Below are 17,449 nucleotides of genomic sequence, written 5' to 3'. Positions count from 1 at the left end.
TAAAGGGACCAAATATTTCTATTTTAAAATTAAAAACTAAAATTACGGATTAAACAAAATAGATAGATCAAAATTACATTTAAATCTATTCAAAATTGTTTATAAAATATTTGTAGCAATTTCATATTCATTACTAATAATTATTTTTTTTATATTACTTGCATCCGTTAATGATCAATTAGTTTAACAATAATAATAATACCTATGCAGTAAAAGAATATAATATGTATAATTATCATAAATCATTATTAATCATTTTCATTGTTATAGTTAAAAATTTTAAAAAATCTGATTGCAATTAATTATTATATTTACATAATATTTATTATATAATTTAAAATAAATTCTCTTTTAAAAAATCTAATAAATTTATTGTTTGGAGCTTTTGAGAATGTCATGTGCAAATATATTTTTTTTGAAAAAAAAGTTATATGTATTATTATTGATAGATGTCATATTATATTGGTACTTTAGTGACTTAACAGTGCCTAATTGCTACTTGTCTGGCGTGGGTACAGACTACAGAGAGCGTAGCTGAGGGAAGGGAGGTTGGGTGGCTGCGTTGAGACTTAACTAACGGATATTCGTTTAGATTACTCATTTTATATCAATTGTGGAGTTTATATGCAGATATCCACCAGCACAAATTTTTCTGCCATCTCCCATCCCTATTAATAACTAACTTTTACGCTTAAAACTTAAATGTAATGTTCCTGAGAGTGAAAAACTACTTTCCTATTTTTCTCTAGTGGCTACTTGGGCCTATGTTAAAAGAGAGTCATTAGTGGCTAATGTCTATAGGCTTTCAATTAATAGTAGATGGCTCACGGCCCAAATAAAGGCAACAAAGAGATTTAAGAACTTCCTTTTTTTTAGCTACTTTTAATTTAAAGTAAATGATCATTTTCCTTCTTGAATATGTAGAACATTGATAAATTTATTTTTTAAAAGATAAAAATTTAAATTTTAGTTTTGAAAGTAAAAAAAGTACACTAAATTTATGCATCCGTTAACTTTCATTCGTTACTGTTTATGAAAGAACATATGTGAGACATCCAAGAACGAATTTACTAACGTTCTACTTATACAAGGACGAAAATTATTACTTATTCAAAATATAATTTAATTTTTATCTTTTTCTTTTTTTAATTGTTACAAACATAATATTACAATAAACACTTAAAAAAACACAAAAAAATAAGCATAAGTTATAATAAACATAATATCCATAAATAAGTATAATATTTTTGTTGAAATTTTTATTGTGACAACATTATGTAGTGACAAAATCAAGTTAGGTTTCATTTTTTTTGTAAGAATTAACTTAATGACTATGTATTTTTGTTTGGGTCTCATATTTTGGGTAAGGTATTGTCATATTAAAAATTTCACGGCAATAGACATATCATGCTTATTAATCAATATTATGCTTATTATTATGTTTGTTTTAACTTATGTTTATTTTTTATTTTTTAAGTACTTATTGTAGTGTTATGTTTACAACAATTAAAAAAGGAGAAATGTAAAGATTAAATTATATTTTGGGTAAATAGTCATTTTCGTCCCTAAATGTGTAAAGCGTTGACAAATTTGTTTATGAATGTGTCACGTAGGCTTTTTTATTAATGAAAATTAACGGATGAAATAATTTTATCGCATTTTTTTACTTTTGGAGACTAAAATTTAAATTTTTATCTTTTAAAGATGAATTTATTAGTATTTTACATGTGCAGTGACAAAAATGATTATTTATTGCTTAGTTTAATAGTGTTATCTCTACGTGTTTAGTTTCATCATTCAAGGAATTATATTATAGAACAGTAGAAAAAATGTTTTCTGAAATTTAAATTCTAGAACTACGTAAAAATTGTGTCGGAATTAAAATTTCAGAAGTCATTCATGACAAAGCTAGGAATGAAGATCGGTTGCTACTCACGCAACACCCATTTTGGTTAGTTTCTTTGTGTGAAGCAGAGTTGTAGGTCGATTCCAACAGAGACACAAACGTCAAAGTTGCTGATGTGTTAACGTGTTCTCAACGGATAAATTTCAATTTTCAATAAATTGATGTTAAAACTTAAAAAAAAAGAAGCATTCTTTTCACTAGTTTTGGAAGAAATACCTAAAACTTTTAATTTTGATCTGTTTTTTTTTTTGGAACATTGATTTAATCATTGATGATTTTATGTCTTTAAAGGAAGTCAATAGTAACACTTTAAGGCTGCGTTTAAAAAGATATTTTAGTTGATTTTTAATTTTTTTATTAACTAAAAATCTTGTTTAATGTTATATATATACACTATATATTCAAATTCATTATTATTATTTGGTGGAGTTCAGTAGAATGTTAGTAGTAAAATACAATCTTTCCAATTAATTAGAATTCTGGCGTCAAAACTCAACAACTCCCATGGGCCATGGTGCTTTATTCGACTTTCTCTGGGTGATTTTGTCATCCATCACGCTTTACGTATTGTTCTAAATATTCCATACGGGCGAAAGTGAAATATATAATTATATGGCATCGTTGTAATTTACTAGTAATAACAACGTCTACATCCTCTCTGAATGACCAGAACAAACACCGTTTTGTTTACTCCAATATTTGTTTTTGGACGTACGCTTAAGTAATAAAGTTTACCATTATTAATTCATGCCGAAACATTGGAAGAATACCTCATTATTCATGCGTGTGATGAACTCTAAGATAGAAGGCACTATAAGTCTTCCTTTTCGGCCATAGTCCATAGAGTCAGACCGTTTCACTTCAGCTCAACGTTCGAGTTTCATTTTTTTTGTCTCCAACGTGACAAACATCCTTGTATTCACACCAACACTTGTTTTTCTCGTAACTATTAAATCGCAAATACCACTATAAAAATACTATTATACTATTTTGTTTTTTGTTTTTTGTTTTTCTTCCCGTATATATAGATTTTCTAGGGTTTAAGGGACCTATCCAAAACAACATGTGAATGTATATTCTGTCCCATCTTTTAGGACTAATATGTATTTAGATCGAATTGTTTAACATTCAAATAAATCAACCTTAAGTAAGCATTGTGACACAAAGAAGTTAAAATATGTGTGAACTTCAATCGACTCAGAGTTGACCAGAAGATATGGAAGGACAATTTTAATAAGACTTGGAAATTTAAATGCAAGTGATACTTGTCAGCCATTAGCGTTTACTAGCTAGTAATTGCCAAATGTTAACGACTTACCGGTTCTTGCATTTCTTGACTTGAGTGCTCCCGGCGAGTGTGACCCACGGGATTGCGGTGTGGACTCTTGAAAAATACTGGCTTGTTGTTTCTACCCTAATTTCACAGTTGGTTTGTTTCAAGTGCAGAAATGGAGTCATGAAAACCTTTCTTTGAGAATGTGAAATATATGAATGATTGACCGGTTATACAATAATCTTCAATATAAGTCAGTTATAGAATTCATATTATCCAACTAATTCCAGCCATTTCAGTGTAGGATAAAAATGATTATAGTCATTTAAGTATTTTTCATATAATTATTTTATTCAAATTGAAGTTTTATCTTGACAACGTGTAATAAAAAGGCAACAAAGATTGACTTCAATTATTGAAGTAAAAGTTCATTTGATTTTATTTTTTGTAATTATTCATAGCAGGGCATTTTAGTGTTGAAGTAGAAGTGGTTGCAGTTTCAAGAGAAGGCCACAAATGGCAGATAAGAGGCACAGCTCCAACTAATAAAAGCCGACCTTTGAGCCTCAACAGCCACTGGACCCACCCCTTCACCACCGTGTCCTAATACCAGTCATTCTTGGCCTTTATACTCGGTAAATAATTGAATTTCTTTGTCATTGGCTCTATTTCTTGATCGTGTGAGTATATAAGACTTTTTTTTCCCCTTTCCAAATCACAAGTATTTTTTTGGAGGTAATTTTGAGAATGGTAAAATTATTATAAACCTCAATTTTTTTTAATATTTAACACAGTTAAATAATATAAAGAATTTAAAACTATTAATTAAACTAAATAATTTCACATTAATTAACCCACCCTGTTAAGAATAGTCTCACATTGGGTAATTCATAAATATGATAAGTGCTTATATACTGGGTAGACCATCCCCTTATGAACTGGTTTTTAAGAGGACCTTTCGGATGCTTTTGCTTAGACCACCCCTTTGTTGTACTATAAAATTTAATACACCCCTTAACTGATATATACAAGACTTTGCTAGATGAAGAAAAAATCTAATAGACTTTGCTACAATAAGAAGAAAAAAATCTATTTTAATTATCTCTATGTGGAAAAAAGAATTAGTGTATAATTATCATTGGAAGGATATTTTGGTTGACACCAAAAAAAACCTAAGACCCCTCTCAATTTGCCCTTCCCGTGTTCCAAATCCCAAACACTGGTGTTTTCTCCCCTCCTTAAAAAGCTGTCGCTTGCTAACTTCCTTAAAACACCACCTTTTTAAAACCTTCTTAGTGCCATATGGGGGGCGCACAAAACACACACAACACTATCACACTCTGCTTCCCTTATCAAAGTAATCATTGAATCCCCTCCAGCCAGAGACAACCATACTCGCAACTCATTAAAGCCCCACCTTACCTATCTGATCATTATCCTCCAAGAAAATTATAACCACAACACCACCTTTATCATATTCATGGCTATTAACTCATCGATACCTTTTCAGCATCAGTTCCTCCATGACGAACGGGGCGAACATATTCTTCCACCAATACCAATACCATCACGTGACCCCAATCACACCAACTGCAACAACAACAACAACAACATTAGCGGACATGATTTAAAGCCACCGGAGCTGCTCATTCCCGTCCCAAATATGCCTCACTTCATGCCTCAAGACAACACCAAATTCGATTCCTCAAGCATTGGTTCTGACCATCTGGAATCGGTAATAATAAACTTGTTTTTTCTTCTATGGTCTATTTGTCAGCGTGTCAAAATTTAAAACTTCTTTTTTTTTTTTATTCCCTCAGTTTCTAGCTATGGCATAATCAAGTTTTTTTTCTCCTATTTCTTTCTTCTGCTGAAGCTATGGGATTCAGTTAGTTCGCCCCAGTCAACGCTCTCGTCAACTTTGATCTCAATTCAGGGTAGTTCTGAAGATTCTTCTCAGGAACCATCGCCTAATAGCTATGACTTTTGTTGGAACAGCACCTACGATGTGGTGGAGATGTTAGAGAAGATGAAGCTTGACGAAAGGGACAGTTCCAAATACAATCCTGGTTATGGGAATCACAGGTTGGAGATCTCAAACGTTGGAGCCTGCTCTCTCCTTCATGAACAAATTCAAGCAATTCAAGTGAGATAACAGTAACAGTTGACACCCTTTCTGTATTTTTATTTTTGGTTAAAGCCATAAACTTTTATAGATGAAGAAATTAATAACTTGGATAAACAAGTTAATTTTTTTCATGGCATATTAATAAATTTCATTCCAACAACATAGTGTTCACTAGTTTGTTTCCTCGTTATAGTTGTCTCGGGTCAGGCAAGAGCAGATTCTGTCTGAGAAGCATAAACTAACTGCATACAGAGGAAAAAATCATGGGCAGATATCACAGCAATTTCAGAAGAAAGTTAAAGGGATTGATGATGGGTGTGATAAAGGATGGAGGACTCGTCCACCGTGGCACAATCGTTCACACCAGCAAGCTGGTTCAAGAGGCAAGTCTTGTGGAACTGGTGTTTTCTTGCCATGTGGCAGAACAAGTGCACCGTTGGAGTCACGTAAGAGACCAGGTAGTGTTTCGGTCGCTTTAAGAATTTGGCGCTGCTTCATCATTTCCTATAATTGTTTGTTCGCTGGTCGTCGACTTAGGTGACTCCTGACGTGGAATCTCAACCATACCATAGTTAATATACGAATTAACTAGTTTTCAACTCTGTTTTGAGAGCTTCATTTAACGAAATCTTCTTCACTGTTAATTTGAAATGGAATTGTTTCTAATCCATCTTCTATGTGGTTAATTCACCTGTTCCTTTTGGCTAAAGCAAAAAGTCAATCATGAAAGATATTTAAATTTAAATAAATAAACAGCATCTGTTGGTTGAACATCTTTCACCGAAATTAATGTTTTGTTTCATTGTCTGTGATTTGAAAAGATAAAGGATGCTCCACAGTTCTTATACCAGCTAGAGTAGTACAGGCTTTGCAACTCCACTTTGAGCAAAGGGCTGCCACGTCTGGGCCTAAACCTGGCGGCTTCCCTCCCCTACATGGTACTTAATTATCAACATGCACTCTTCTTGTGGACAAAAACACGTACTAGTATACTATTTGGCTTTAATCAACTGTGCTATTAAATATGTTTCAACAACCAGCCAATAATATTTATCTCAAAAACTATAAGGTGATATTAATGGATAATATACATATATATAATTATTCAATCACAAATTATTATTTAAGTTTATTTTCATTGAAAGTCTTCTGAGGAAAGTGGAAAAAAGATTAGGATGTCAGACTTTGTTTTCGAAAATTGGTTCAGTTTCCACATTAAAATCCAAAAATTGAAATGTCACACTCATTGACTAGGTAAATGGAATATGCATATTACTGTCTCGGACACATGCTCAAGATGATGACAACTTAAGGCTCTTATTTTAAGGAGTTTTGCAATTTTTTTAAAAAATTTTAAAAATTTTATTAACTTCATTTTGGTGAACTTTTTAATATATAAGAGTTTTGTGTATTATTTTTTTAGATTAAATTTATAAATTTATGAAATTTTTTATCTATGAATTATTCATAAAATACGTTTCCATTATTTATTGTTTATGGGTTTTTTTTTTAGTTTTTCTCTGGATCCAAAAATGTCGGAGAGGGCCCTGAATATGCATATGTCTGATTGAGTTTCTATGTTATTGTTATGTTTGCAGATGTTTTAGTGAGTAACAGGGATGGCATGTATTCATTACAAAAGCGCCAATCACGCTACAAACCGGCACATATCCAGAATGAGATGATTCTGCCTCAAGAATGGACCTATTGAAATCGCTGTGCAAACCTTAGAGGGGTCTCATTTTAGTTTTAACACATTCATGATATATAAGTTGTCTTGGCAATTTCTGCCAGAACAGGAGAAAGAAAAAAAAAAAAAGGTTGCAGAGGAATAAATAAACCCAACTCCCAATTCATATTTCAGACTGGGTCAATATATGGGGAATTCTTTTACATAGATTGAATGTCGAGTCAATAATGATATTATGGATTACAAATATAGTCTTAATTGTTTTGTGCTTTGCTTCTCCCTTTTTGGGAATAAGTCTAATAGTCTATATAGTTCTCAACGATCGAGGATCATACAGAAAAATAATAATAAAATCTTGTATAGAAGCGGACCAATTAATATTCTCAATAATGTGGGCTTAATCTCTTCATATAACTAGAAAATTTCAGCTCTTTTAGTTTAGTGATGAGTAATTGAGTATTGACCGTCTTGTCCAAGGAAGTCTTTTAAAATCCTTTCTAACAGGTCAGCTCAAATTATGGCATCTTTGTTCTCTCTTGTTTTGTTCAACTCTTCTTGCAGTTCTATTTTATAGCCGTAAAGCGCAAGAGGGTTAGGAGCAATTCTGTTGGTTTCTCAAATAAAAGAATTTTGAATAGTATCTAATAAACAACCTCATCAATGATCATCCTTAACAATATTCTAGAAAATGTAAAACAAGTCAACCCAATATGACAATAAGAATAACATTAATCAGAATATATAGTTTTTGGTATGCACGACGGAAGGAAGAGAAATAAAAGAAGGGAATTTTATTTTAACAGATATTTGTAATATTATTATAACCATTATTTCAACAATAATTCGCAAATAGTAGCAAAGTAGACATAGTTAGGATTAGTCGCTGTACAAATACAATGAGTTCTCTGGTCCCTCACAAGTCACAAGGAATTAATCAGATTCTTTATTTGTTATCAAGGCTTGTCCATGAATGGCGGAAAAAAAAAGGGTCGCTTCATTTAGCCACCTCCCTGACTTGGTTACTTCTACATCAATAGTGACATACATGGCCGTTTGTTATAGATTTTTACATGTAAAAGGATAATTGCTTTTAAATTTTAAATTAAATCAAACGATTCAACTATTGGCCTTCCAAAAAAAATCAAATGAATCAATTATTTGGTTGATCATTATAAAAATGTGTTAAAGTATATATATATATATATATATATATATATATATATATATATATATATATATATATATATATATTATAGTTGATATATAGGGAGAAGTCAAAATAATTTTAATTAGTTTTAATAATCTATTTAAATTATACAGTTGATATTTTGTAACAAAAGAAAAAACAATTGATATTTACTTCTATGAAATTCTCATCTCTTACAAGATGTAATCGCTACTTTTCTAGGATGATATTAATATGTACTTGTTCGAATATATTTTTTTTATTATTACATGATTTATTTTATATTTAAAAATCAATCACAATTTAAATTCTGAATCACTTAAAATCACTATTACTTGCAAACATTGTTTATTTAGGCCCGAAACTTATGCTATGCGTATCTGCAATTATGATAAACGCCAAACTTTTGTTAGTTAGTGAAAAATATATACTCGTATTTTTGTAATTATATATGAGGTTTTTATTCCTACAACTCACATAGTCAGTAAATAGGTCTGTGTCTGTCCTTTAAGCAGGTCGATAAGAATTTAATTCTTAGCCAACTATGTGAAAAATTTATTAAAAAAGACAAATTTCATTTCTTTTATCTCAACCCTTTAAAAGAATTGAGCAATGTTATACTGCACGAAATTGTTTGTCTTGCAAAAAATTTTTTTTAAAAAAATACTGTATGAAATAATTTGTGCACGAAAAGTACGAAAAGATTTATACCGTTTGATTTGAAGGCGATCGTGTTTGTTCTCTATCAGCATGAGTTGAAAGCTCTATGACCAGTTAAGGTTAGAGAAATCTTCGTGATCATATATATTCTGAACAACATTATGAAATTAACAAAAGTAAGGAAACACACTATAATTTATTAAAATCGTATTGGAATCACCCTAATCAAGGTATAATTATGAAGTGCAAAAGAGCCACATGGAGCACCAGAGCAGCGAGTTCATGTTCCTGACATGAAAATCATATTAAGATTGAGGTACAAAATTAACTATAGGTTTATTATACGGGTATGTTATAAAGTACTCAAATGCCAATGGAACAATTAATTTGTTTTCACACCTCTCTCACGAAACACATGGTCAAGTATTGGATAAAATTGGGACACTAAAAATATTCATGTGACCAGAACTTCAATGTTGAGTGCAACTTGTAACTAAATCAGCTATAGAATGAAAATGACTAATGATGGTACTCGTACCCATCTAGATAGTAACAACAAATCAACTTTCTATTAAGTAGTTGGTATAAATAATTTGACACTTGAATCTCTTGATGGTATTGAATCACAACTAAATGCATCACTTTATTCTGAAATGAATGAATCTGATGGAAAAAAATTAGGTAGATGTAAAATAAAAATCTCAAACATCTCCTAATTTAAAAAATAAAATAAAATTTGGGCAAATAATTTTAATGACCGAAGGATATGAGTTTTCAGTGTCGTGCGCCTTGATAAGCATAGGCTCGTAGAAAGCAAGGCAATTAGGTGTTGCGTGTGAAAGCCTCGTTAGAATTCGTAATTAATATTGGCAAAGTCGTTGATTACAAGTCAATAGAGACATAGAAGTGATAGAACAGAAAATCTTCATTATGTGAAAGATGCATGCACCTGGCTGGCACTAATTAAAGAATTGAAATTCGTTTATATATAACCCATGTGATCTTTCACGCCAATTTCATAGACATGGTAGCACAAAACTCTTGTCTAAGTCAAGAGATTGATGGAAACTCAAAGGCACCGCTTGGTTCTAATACCACCACCATTTCAAGGACACTTAACTCCAATGCTTCAGCTAGCCACCATCCTTCATTCAATAGCAGGGTTCTCCATAACCATAGCACATGCCCATTTCAATTCCCCCGATCCTTCTAATCACCCTAACTTTAGTTTTCTACCCTTGTTCTATGGTTTATCAGATACCCACATCTCCTCCAAGAATGTTGTGGATATTACTGCAACCTTGAATACCATGCACGCGTGTATCTCCAATTAAAGAGTCATTAGTTGGTCAGATTGAGAGAGCAATTACAAACCATGAAAAGATTGCTTGCGTCATCTACGATGGATTAATGTATTCCATCGATTCGGTGGCAAGAGAACTACAACTACCCAGCATAGTCCTCAGAACCACCAGTGCTACTAATTTGCTCACTTATCATGCGTTTGTTCAGCGACAAAGCAAAGGTTTCCTTCCCTTGCAAGGTATTATTAATTTATCATTGTTATAACTTTGCCAAATGAATTTGAATAATGATTTATATTTTCTATAGCTGATTAATGATAATTACAAATCAAAACTTTTCTAAAATCTAATATACAGATAAAATATAAAATGTCGTAAAAATATATTAATAATATTTATTTATATTTCATGATATTTTTTAAATACCACCAAAAGTTTTTACCAACATTTTTTTGAAGTGTTAAAAAAAATATTACTAAAAATCACATAGTGTTATATAATATTATAGAGTAAAATTGCTTTTAGAATTTAAAATGTAATAAGGTTTTCAATTTAGTAAATTCTATGTCAAAAATCAATTATATTTATTAAAAAAATTCACTTTTCTCCAAATGATTCCAAAATTTAAAATGTAATAAGGTTTTCATCAAAGATTCTAACCAACTTTTTTGTTTTGTCATAATCATGGATTTAATTAGTCAAGATTGATTCAAGGAGTAAAACAAGTAAAACTTATTATTTAGGCCATCAATAAAAATTTATTTACTATTAGTATTTTATAAAATAAAAACATACCTCATAAATTGACAAAAAAATCACATACATTAATAAAAAGGTCAAACATATTTGAAGTAATTTTAAAAATAAATAAAAATTAAATTTCACTTATCGTTGGGCAGTAACCAACCAAGCACTAATAACAACACATTGGATGCAGATTTTATGTCGTTGGACTTGGTGCCAGAACTTGAACCGCTCCGATTCAAAGACCTACCAATGTTCAATTCCGGTGTTATGCAGCAGCAAATAGCCAAAACAATTGCAGTAAAACCTTCTCTGGGTGTTATCTGCAACACAGTGGATTGTCTTGAAGAGGAATCCTTGCATCGTCTACACCGGATGTACGAAGTGAGTTTCTTCCCCATAGGCCCTCTACGCATGATTGCCGAAGAATATTCCTCCTATAGTAGCTTTTTGGATGAAGATTATAGCTGCATAGGTTGGCTCAACAACCAACAAAGAAAATCTGTGTTGTATGTGAGTTTGGGAAGAGAAAGAGCTAACTGAAGTGGCTTGTGGCTTAGCCAATAGCAAACAGAATTTCCTTTGGGTTATTAGAACTGGGACAATTAATAATGATGTTTCAGAATGGCTAAAATCATTGCCTAAAGATGTTAGAGTGGCAACAGAAGAAAGGGTTACATTGTGAAGTGGGCACCCCAGGGTGAGGTGTTGGCACACCAAGCTGTGGGAGGGTTTTGGAGCCATTGTGGTTGGAATTCTACGTTGGAGAGTTTGTGTGAGGGAGTGCCAATTATGTGCCAACCTCATTTTGGGGATCAGAGGGTGAATGCTAGGTTGTTGAGCCATGCTTGGAAGGTGGGTATTGAGTGGTCCTATGTCATGGAAAGGGATGAAATAGAAGAGGCAGTGAGAAGACTAATGGTGAATCAAGAAGGGATGGAGATGAGGCAGAGAGCATTGAAATTGAAGAATGAGATTAGGTTAGCTGTGAAAGGTGGTTCTTCCTATGATGCCTTGAATAGGTTGGTAAAGAGCATCTTATCAGCGAATCTCTAATTTCACAGCAAAAAAAAATAAAAATGAAAAAAGAAATATTTGGATTGTGATATATAGTTTTACTATATGTAAAATCACCAGGAGTAGCTAGGAAGTAGCAGCTTGTAAAACTTATGAAATATTTAAGGGGGAAAAAACTAGAGTTTGTTAATTTTGTGGTTAATGTAGGTGGCATCCTGGCTTTGACTAGTGTAGTCTTATACTGTCTTAGGAGTCTCTTTCGTCTTAACAGTTCTATGTTCACTATAGTATATTGGAGTTAGAAGTCGTAAGCATGTGGCAAGACCGCAAGAGGATGTAGTGTAACTGAGCAAAATCGAATCTTGGATATTAATTAATACTAAGTTTGGATAAGATTTTTTCACGCTTTGTCCTTATCAAATAACATTATTTATACTTTTTTAAATAGCATTTGTTAATGCATGATTGTCAATAGAAAAAATAATTATATTGGTAATAGTTCCATTCGACTCAAACGTGACTATTCCAGAGAAAGATGTATGTTATGGTCTAGATAATTTTTTTTTTTCTATTAAAATATGAATGTGATAGAAATAAAGTAGTGAAAAAACAAGTTTGAAGAATTATTTAATAAAAAATAATAAAAGAAAAGAAAAAAAAACTAAGCTATTATCTGGTTACTCTTTTTTTAAAATAAAATCTGAAAATGTAAATAAAAACACGTTTGGTTTGAAAACATCTTTAAAAAGAATTTCTAAAAAAGGGATAAATTTTTGAAATAAGAAATTATTCAACTTTTTTAAAGTGAACAACTCATTTTAAAAGATAAAATAACAAATTATCAATCAATATTGGATACATATGTATAATAAATCATAAATATATTAAAATATTAAGTATCAATTTTCTAGTTAACAAATAAAATTATTTTATCTTTCCTTTAGAAGAGTGAAATCCAAGGGAGATGTTGATGTTCTGGGTTTTGTTTCAAGTGACTTGAAAATAGAAACAATTGAAAATACGTTCTACATGTGTAACATTAAAAAAAAAACACGTACTCCTTCCTTTCCTTAATTTTAGATATTTTAACATTTAAATTTTATTCTAAAACTATTAATGTTTTATAAATTCAAAACTAAATTCATAAAAAAAATCAATTATAAGAGTACTCAAGCATTGAATTTTTATTACTATCCAAGTTAGGCATCACTATACAAGCAAATAACTAACCACCTAACAATCAGAATGCCCACATTATGTATAGTTTATAAACTTTCACTATCCAAATATTGATGGCTAATGATGGTTTCGACAACATGATTAAATAAAAGTATGTTAGTCTAAAAATGTACGGATTAATAATTTTTTAATAAATGTACATTAACCTTAAATATTTATAATTTTTGAACAAAAGGAAGTAAATAATATTTTATAAATGCTTTTACTTTATTACACTTAACTATTTTACGAGTTTTATACTATAAGTTCAATAGAGACAAAACACAAGAACAATCAATAGACCAATCAATCAAACCACATTAACTTTCTATTTCCTTTTCAATTACTTATTTTGAAACCTATGATTCATCCCTGCAAATGAATTACGGATTAAGAAATATTTAATGAAACTAAAAATTATTATATTTTAGACTAAAATGTCTTTATTTAATATTTAAATCTTTGATATTATTTAGACTTTGAAATTTCAAAACATCAATTGTTGTGGAAGAAAAAATAATTTTTTTTAACTATAACAATACGACTTCTACGAATGTTCATACTGGACTTAAAACGCACTTAACTACTTTGACCGCTAATTCTACTATCTTCTTAGTGATATCTCGAAGTACATAAAACGTACTTAACTATTGATTCTACTATCTTCCTAGTGTGATCTCAAAGTACTTGAGGTGCTTCTGTTGCCTATAGTGTAAATCCTATAGTGGATCAATTCTAACGAGCCCTTTCAAACAAGTCCTTTTTGTAATCCACTCTAGATGAGAAGTAGGTAGTGGTTAATTTGCAATTGGAGACATAAATCCTATAATATTAATAACAACAAACTGCCCTTGAAGAAAGTTAAGGTTAAAAAATATAGAATAATTGTATTTGTATTTCACTTGTATAGAATGCTTTTTACACAAACGAGAGAAATAAGAAGAAAAAAAATGAAGAAAATTAACAAGTGTATAAATTGCTCAAAAAATTGTATATGAATAGTATGATATTTACCAAAATATAAGAGATTATTTCTCCACAAGGAACACCATTATGGCAAAAGATTATTAGGTGGTGGTCCGATACCATGTGATCCCAATTAATAAATTGAAAAATATGGTTATAAGTCACATCGGCACAGCTCCAACAATGTCTACAAAGAGTCTATTCTTCCCAATAGGTTCTTGCATTGGTTCCATCAAGAAGTTCATGGTAGCATTTGCATGTGAGTTGCATTAGCCTCAATGAAGAAGAGAAATAGCAAAAGCACTGGGGGCTTAGGATTGCCACTGCCAGAGCGAATTTAAACAAGCCGTTGGGGAAAAGGGGTCTCTGGAACCAATCACTAAAGTTGAAACTCAACCCTGAATAATAGTAAAAGCTGATACGACTAAGGAGGGAAGCTCATGGTTGATAAAAATAGTCACGAGTCACAATCGTAAATCTACCCGGCTACGTTAATTTAATAAGCTTTGCAATGTTAAGTAGTAGTATGTACAAGTCTACACATTTAGCAAGAGTAATTCATCCACTCTAAAACATACAGATACATATATAATACTAGAACACAGTTCCATCGCACACATAACATAATATAATACTAGAACACAGTTCCATCGGACACATACATAGACACGACAGCGTCTTTTGTTTTGTTTAGAGTGAACAACTTGGAAGAGACAGAGTTTGCTAACTGGGTTCAGTCGGTGCCTTCAATCTCAACGACCCTGACATTCCTATTAGAAGTGGGTTGATGAAACTTGGGAACAGTGACAAGGAGAATCCCGTGACGCATGTTGGTTTTGAGTTGTTCGAGGTTACCGTTGTCGGGGATCTTAAACCTCGTCAGGAAGTTGCCACTCTCCACGCTGACCTGGAGCACCCTCTGGTCTTGTAGCTCAACCAGCACGTCCTCGTTTGTGAAGCCAGGAAGCACGACCTTCCACACGTGGGCTCTGGGAGTCTCCCTCCAGTCCACACGTGTGTTAACCACCGATGAGCCGAATCCGAATTCGAAGCCGGGGAAGAAGCTGGAGATGGAAGGAGGGAGAGGAAAATCGATGAATTGATCCCAAGAGTCCTGGGAGTGACCTTGGTTGATTGGAACAATTGACATCCTTCACCAGATTCTCTAGCAGCACACCGGAACAACAAGGACCTTTACCTTTCTCAATCTTCTCCGAATTATTGATCCCTCTTTCATCCCACAAACGGATAAGTATAATGTTCTTGGATTGGGCCTACAAAACAACGTCTTCAATGGGCTAGTGGATCCAGGAACTGTTTGATTTTATTGAAAGAAACTCAACCGGCTCACCTAATCCGCGGATTAGACGAGTTTTAGTACCTACTTAAAAATATAATAATATTAACTAATGAAAACAAAATTTTAATATTGTTCAACTATGATTAATGTTTGGATGATTGGATTTTATTCTAAAACTAAGGTTTTTTTTAAATATTTTTGAATGTTTGAATGGATATTTTAATTATAATATGAAATCCTTTTATGGTCATTTGAGATATTTATCGATTAGTTGTGTTTGTATTTCAATCATTTTAAAATGTAGTTTTTGGTCTCAACTTATTTTCTCGAGAAAAGAATTAAGATGATTGAAAATGATTAATGAATTTTATTTGAATGATTAAGATTAAAAATATAAATTTACACAATATTTTAAAGAATTTTTAGGCTATTAAAGAATTGCCTTTTAGTTTTTTTTTAGAGGCAGAAACTACCTTCTAGTCTTCATCATCTTTTTTTGTGTGTGGTGGTTTTCAACATCTATATTTAATTATTTGGTCAGTTTTTATTGTTCATACGTTCATATGAAAAATATGTTTCCTTATTACCTAAACCGAGTGCAAAAATATGTAACTAAGTTGATATGCAAATAAAATTCTTTAAATTCTCTTTGCTCTTGTAGGGGTAGTGTAGGGATGGGGATTAAGCAAGGTACAAGCATGCACGATATAGCTAGGAGACTCGATCGGTTGTTCCATCACATGCCTATTCTTGATTTACTTTGCGGTGAAAAGCTACTACTATTTTTACCTTTTTGTGTTAATCTGCATTAATAACATGACATTTCCTCCGTCCTTCCCTTTCAAACCAAGAGAAAGAGATCATTAGTATCACACATGCGTGTGTACGTTTCTTTCCAGACTCTGATTGGTGAAATGAAACCCAAGCCAATGCCTGGCTATTGCTGCTACTGCATCAGCATCAGCCAGCCATCAGGGATCAGAAAACTTGCCAGGTTTTCCCCTCATAAATATAGTGCTAAGTGAATAAATGCAGTATTATATATACGCATCTAATAAAACTATTTTTGTGTAACTTGGATTTTATAGCAAAATTTAGAGTGTAATTTCTATAAATTATCAGTGTAAAAATATTTGATGTAATTATATATTCAAGATTTAACTCAATATTCTGGTTAAGCCGAAAAAACTTTACATTAGATGATCTAAATGTTTGATGGTAATAATTTGTGATTTTATATTAACGTTATATTTACTATTAAAAAAGTTTTCAATACAATAACAGAGAATCCGTTAGTAGTTTTATTTTATGTTCCTAGTGTGTTTTTTTTTTTTCACCATCGGCAACACGTGGGTTTGGGTTTGGGTTTGATAGAAAAAAAAATAGAGATCCTCATCCGAAAGCAGAGAATTTTTGTTCAGAGCTATGTTGGAGATTTCCCTGGCAAATCCGAGAGTGTGTATCCTGAGTGTCTGGGCTGAAATCTTGGGAAATTTTATATAAAATACTCAATCATACAAAACTTTGCTTGCATGTAAAAAAATGTTAGTTTTGTTACTTGTCATAAAGTTTTGGTGTAATCTATTAGTAGATGAGTAAAAAAATGTGTGTTTGTAAGGCAGGGAGGTCCTATGTGCACTATGCGAATGGCAAATAGGGCCAGCTTGCAGGGTCAGTGTACTTGAGGATATAGTGAGGGATTGAGAGCTGGAAAGGTTGATGAAGAAAAGACCCTTTTATTGGAGATTTTCCTTAACCATGTAGGACGTGTCTTCCCAATGAGGTTCATTATTAGGGGAAGTGTTAAGAAGAAAATCAAGGACCCTTCGTGTCAAGTGTCCATCCACTTATGAAGCATGATACAAACAATTGTCATGTCCACCCGCGAATCTCCACAGTGCATGCCATTTCTAGATAAAGAAAAAGCACAATGACTTTTCTTGAGTTATTAATAATTACTCCTTGTAGTATTGACCAACTTTTATTAGTTACTTCTTTCTTTTGATTTCTCAAATATAAGAAAAAATAATTAAGAATGTTAATCATTATGAAATTAT

At 31.8% G+C, this 17,449-nt stretch overlaps 2 protein-coding genes and 1 pseudogene across 2 annotated transcripts; 2 read left to right on the top strand and 1 right to left on the bottom strand.

Moving 5' to 3' along the window:
* The first annotated feature begins 4,375 nt into the window (after window positions 1-4,375).
* On the top strand, window positions 4,376-7,383 carry LOC114378344. Its single transcript, XM_028336921.1, has 5 exons — window positions 4,376-4,914; window positions 5,056-5,325; window positions 5,501-5,765; window positions 6,129-6,245; window positions 6,906-7,383. Exons 1-5 carry the CDS (start codon window positions 4,660-4,662, stop codon window positions 7,016-7,018), a joined length of 1,020 nt encoding a protein of 339 aa, XP_028192722.1. The 5' UTR covers window positions 4,376-4,659; the 3' UTR covers window positions 7,019-7,383.
* Window positions 7,384-9,799: 2,416 nt separating this feature from the next.
* Window positions 9,800-12,311, top strand: LOC114379568 (annotated as a pseudogene).
* Window positions 12,312-14,561: 2,250 nt separating this feature from the next.
* On the bottom strand, window positions 14,562-15,339 carry LOC114379836 (18.5 kDa class I heat shock protein-like). Its single transcript, XM_028338617.1, has one exon. The coding sequence runs from the start codon at window positions 15,240-15,242 to the stop codon at window positions 14,826-14,828; it is 417 nt and encodes a 138-aa protein (XP_028194418.1). The 5' UTR covers window positions 15,243-15,339; the 3' UTR covers window positions 14,562-14,825.
* Window positions 15,340-17,449: the final 2,110 nt, after the last annotated feature.

The sequence above is a fragment of the Glycine soja genome, chromosome 12, assembly GCF_004193775.1.
Source record: "Glycine soja cultivar W05 chromosome 12, ASM419377v2, whole genome shotgun sequence".
Taxonomy (NCBI): domain Eukaryota; kingdom Viridiplantae; phylum Streptophyta; class Magnoliopsida; order Fabales; family Fabaceae; genus Glycine; species Glycine soja.
Note: the sequence above shows the minus strand (reverse complement) of the source record. Positions and strands in the feature narration are given on the sequence as shown.

What these genes read in the sequence shown, in the direction of transcription:
- LOC114378344 (XM_028336921.1), top strand. Translation starts at nt 4,660, where the DNA reads ATGGCTATTAACTCATCGATACCTTTTCAGCATCAGTTCCTCCATGAC. An exon ending in GGAGTCACGTAAGAGACCAG is followed by an intron (nt 5,766 to 6,128) that starts GTAGTGTTTCGG and finishes TGATTTGAAAAG; the next exon opens with ATAAAGGATGCTCCACAGTT. An exon ending in CGGCTTCCCTCCCCTACATG is followed by an intron (nt 6,246 to 6,905) that starts GTACTTAATTAT and finishes TTATGTTTGCAG; the next exon opens with ATGTTTTAGTGAGTAACAGG.
- LOC114379836 (XM_028338617.1), bottom strand. Translation starts at nt 15,242, where the DNA reads ATGTCAATTGTTCCAATCAACCAAGGTCACTCCCAGGACTCTTGGGAT.